This window comes from Lygodium microphyllum, chromosome 28, assembly GCF_053477565.2.
Source record: "Lygodium microphyllum isolate KBCC chromosome 28, Lygodium_microphyllum_v1.1.10, whole genome shotgun sequence".
Lineage (NCBI taxonomy): Eukaryota > Viridiplantae > Streptophyta > Polypodiopsida > Schizaeales > Lygodiaceae > Lygodium > Lygodium microphyllum.
The window spans coordinates 74,326,487-74,330,418 of record NC_141162.1 but is presented as its reverse complement, the minus strand read 5'-3'; the positions used below and the strand labels follow the sequence as shown (position 1 = coordinate 74,330,418).

General features: G+C 44.8%; 1 protein-coding gene across 1 annotated transcript; it reads right to left on the bottom strand.

The window, feature by feature from the left end:
• Nucleotides 1-223: 223 nt before the first annotated feature.
• Nucleotides 224-2,068, bottom strand: CAO (chloroplast signal recognition particle component (CAO)). Its single transcript, XM_087670639.1, has 2 exons — nt 493-2,068; nt 224-266 (listed from the first exon to the last, which is right to left on the bottom strand). Exon 1 carries the CDS (start codon nt 1,952-1,954, stop codon nt 677-679), a length of 1,278 nt encoding a protein of 425 aa, XP_087526765.1. The 5' UTR covers nt 1,955-2,068; the 3' UTR covers nt 224-266; nt 493-676.
• Between the last annotated feature and the right edge of the window lie 1,864 nt (nt 2,069-3,932).

Genomic DNA, 3,932 nt, shown 5'->3' with positions numbered 1-3,932 from the left:
GACATTATTCTACTGTGCATCTTGCACCACCAACATGAACCATTCTCCTTAGGTTTCTCTCAAAAGCCAGTAGCGTGCAACACAAGTCTAAACATTTCTTAAGGAGTCAGACAGGTCTCCAGCAAAACCTCAAGGCAGTTGTGCCCAGAGATATATCCTGCTGTCTCTAATCTCTTCAATCTCTGCATTCTTAACTGCTGAACTGCTGCTAAGATACAGCACAATAGAGATGGAACAAACTGAACCAAGTGCAGTTCAGCATTGCCCTGAAAAAGATACAAGAGTACATGTGCTGAGAAACAAGCAATACATATGTCTCCCAAAATCATTCTGAATTCGGTAGACAGGAAAGTTAGCTGCCTTATAAACATTGCAGCCATTGACCATAGCTTCCCACATACAGACTATACTCACAATGGACACACACATCAATCCCCCACCTATCTCCTACAAAATCATTCCCATGGAAAGAAAAAAATTTGAAGTCATTACCATGCCAATTAGGCACCTCAAGTATCTCCACTTCCAAATAGCTTGTGGATGCAGTAAACCATGGACTTTTAAGCTGATCAAACATACATCCATCTGCTATAAGATCAAGTAAGAGCCTCAAAAGTTAAAGAGTGAGAGTAGGCCAGCCAATGCTTTGGCTGGGTGACTGTTCACAACATGAAAATTATGTCACTACGTCTTTCTCTTGCATTTCCTCTACTTCTGCCACAGAAATCTTCTCAAATTCTGCAACCAACTCAGCTGCAACATTCTCAAAAGGCTCCCATGTAGGTTTTTCTGTATCAGCCCATCTCACCAAATACTCCACTTTACCATTCTCTTCTCTCTTCTCCAAAATTTTTTCTGCGATGCCATACTCCAATCCTGCCTCGTAGTCCCTAATCAAGTCATCTGCAACACTAGCAGCTGGAACCCACTCATCTTCAGAGCCATCCTTCCACTTCACAAGGTATTCTACATCACCCTTAGAGGTAGACCTTCTATCTAGAACCTGCTCTACTTCCACGTTCTCATAGACCTCACTCTCAAGGAACTTCAGGATGTTTTCAAGGGCAAGGCGGCGGGCGAACTGAAGGGGGTTAGCTTTGGGCATCCTTTCTGTAAGCTCTTGGGTAAGATCAATGGGTGTTCTGCCCTTTGAATCTGGGATCTCAGGGTCAGCACCCAGCTCAAGAAGGGCAGTGACTGCATTCTGCCTGGCATAGCCTGTGGCCATGTGAAGGGGGCTCAGTCCATCAGGGTCCTGGCCATCCACATCAGCCCCAGATTCTACAAGCAACCTAATACAGGGCTCAGAACCCATACCTGAGGCAAATTGCAATGCAGTCCGACCGTTATCATCCACAGCATCAACATCTCGGCCTTCATCTGCAAGGAGTTCTCGGAGTTTGCCCTCATCTGCAGCACGAGCAGCCTTCCACCAGGGGCCCTCATACTCTGCAACCACATCTTTAGCGATGCTGGAGGCAGGGAGCCAGGAGGGCTCATGCCCATCCTTCCACTCTATAAAGTAGAACATCTTGTGATCAATGGCTCGGCTTGCAATGATTTTGCTGACCTCCCCGTAGGTTTCCCGTGCGCTAACAATGGCAGAGTCATCCCATGTTCGAGCTCCTGTATTCACCTGCTGCTCGTCTTCTCCTTTTTCTTCGTCAGGCAAGCGAGCTCCATAGAAAGACCCATGAATCTCTTCTTTCTCTTCCTTATCGTCCGTGATCAAGACATCAATGCCGTCCCGAGCACAAACTAAAGACGTGCTGAAGTTAAGGGTCGGCTTGAAACTGGGTGGGGGAGGGGATAAGTGAAGGGGAGGCAGGCGAGAGATCCTCGGCAGCGACAAAGCAACAGAAGTTGTAATAGTAGTAGCGGTAGCCGGAGACGAAGAAGAAGACGAAGAGCAATTAAGATGTGGTAAAGGAGCCCCGAGAGAGCAGGCTGCCATGGCTCTGCTCTCGTTGAACCACCCTCGCCTGCCTCCTCTCTCTCGCTCGTCAGTAGCTCTCTGGAATCTGGATAGAGAGATGATCTGATGACATGGCGTTCACAAAGCGAAGTGTCCCGTGTTGACGGGCGGGCGTTTAAAATTGCCTACTGGCTAGCGATGGGCTCCTTGGCTTGTGCGATGTATACAGGTCGAGAACATAGCCTACGTGTGACATGGAGCCCCATGATTACGGATGTAGCTATATGACGTTTTTTGTCTCGTTAAACTCAATAATAAATAAATAAAGCGTCTTAATATAAATAAATAAATAAAGCGCCCTCCTTAGGTTGTTTTTGCGCGAGCTGTTTTCTAAGAGCCCGGTCGCCCTAAGCTCACCAGCGTTGGCAACTCCGCAACAAACACGCACAAAGCTTCGGCTTGGAGTGCCCATGTGCCCTACCATGTTTGATACTTTTACTAAATACATCCATGTTTCACTTTTATTACATATGTGGCATGTCTTTTCCTCAACTCGATCTTTGATGTTTATAAGTTTCCTTTTAAATGTTGTGCTTTTGACCGTGGTATTATAAAACTCAATATGGTCAATAATGGCAAGTGAAACCTATATTCTTGAAGGTTTAACATTGTTTGGAGGTTTGAATTGCATAATTTAATCATTGATCACCTAGATAATCGATAAATAGGCATTCATGTATACAAGATCCGTGAAGCATACTTTTTGCTATATTTGAAATGTTTCCTAAAAATTAATATTGTAGGAAACTTGCATGAACCTTGTTTCCTAAGTTCTTGTTTTCGAAACTTTCGATTGTTATGTATTAAGGGAATTGCTTCTTTTGAACTCAATTGTTCTTCCTTGGGGCGAGCATAGACTTGATGTCAAATCATTGACTCGTACAGCCTCAATAAGGATGACTCCATTGCCTTGTGGCAACTCTTCTATATTTGTTTTTCCCCTCTGCAATACTTGCCTTGGTGCATCATTTTGCTGCAAGTTATTTCCTTGCGCTCTATGGTTCACTGGGCCCGGCTATTTACTCCCTTGTTGGAGAGAACTAATCTTGCTCCAACAGGTAGTAGCTAGATGGCCTGACTTCCCACAAATGTTACATTTCACATTTGGACAATTTCTGGGGAAGTGCTGTCCACCGCACTATTTACAACTGAATCTAGAGGGTCCACCCTCTTTAGGGCGTCAACTCCCTAACAAATTTTGTTGCTTTTTCAAAAAATTAACGTCGAAGGCTATTTGTCGATATTGTTCGAAAATCATATCGGTATAATGCTTCATCATGTCCTTGACTTCACCAAGGACATTAGATGCACTCGACTCGTAGCCTCGATCATCAACCCGTCGTTCCATTGGCCTAACAATCTAATTTGGCATTGGCTGTTGACCCACAGGAACAACATTCGAATTTGAAACTTGGCCTCCAACATTTGATGGAGCCAATTGACTTGCCATGGGCATAGTCACACTGGGAGGAGCCGGTAATAAAGGTACATTCGAAACCATACTCCCTCTCCCAACAGGGTTAGTCATAGGCATCCCTTGACTTCCATTCGTCAATACTGGATTGCCACTAGGTGCTAAACCCCCATTAACATTCATTCGAGAGAAGTAGGCCGTTTGTAATCGTGCTTCTACTCCCTCTGCCTGCGTAATAGTGGTGTCTATATTTGCCAAGGCCACACTGCTCAATTGTACTTGGATATTAAAGTCCAACCCATGCAAAAAATATTGCAATTGGGCAGCTAGTGGAATGGGAATGTAATTTTGCAACTTACGGAATACTTCCTTCAGCTTCTTAGCATATGCTTTCACGTTCTCGTGAGGATCTTGGACTACCTCAAGCAAGGTACTACAAGACCCCCTAAGTAGGGGGGAGTACTGTGTGACAATGATCACTACGGTGGGCTAAAGCCTTTGGTAAAGATGTGGTACAAGCAAGAGGGCACCAATTGTCAAATG

What these genes read in the sequence shown, in the direction of transcription:
- CAO (XM_087670639.1), bottom strand. Translation starts at nt 1,954, where the DNA reads ATGGCAGCCTGCTCTCTCGGGGCTCCTTTACCACATCTTAATTGCTCT.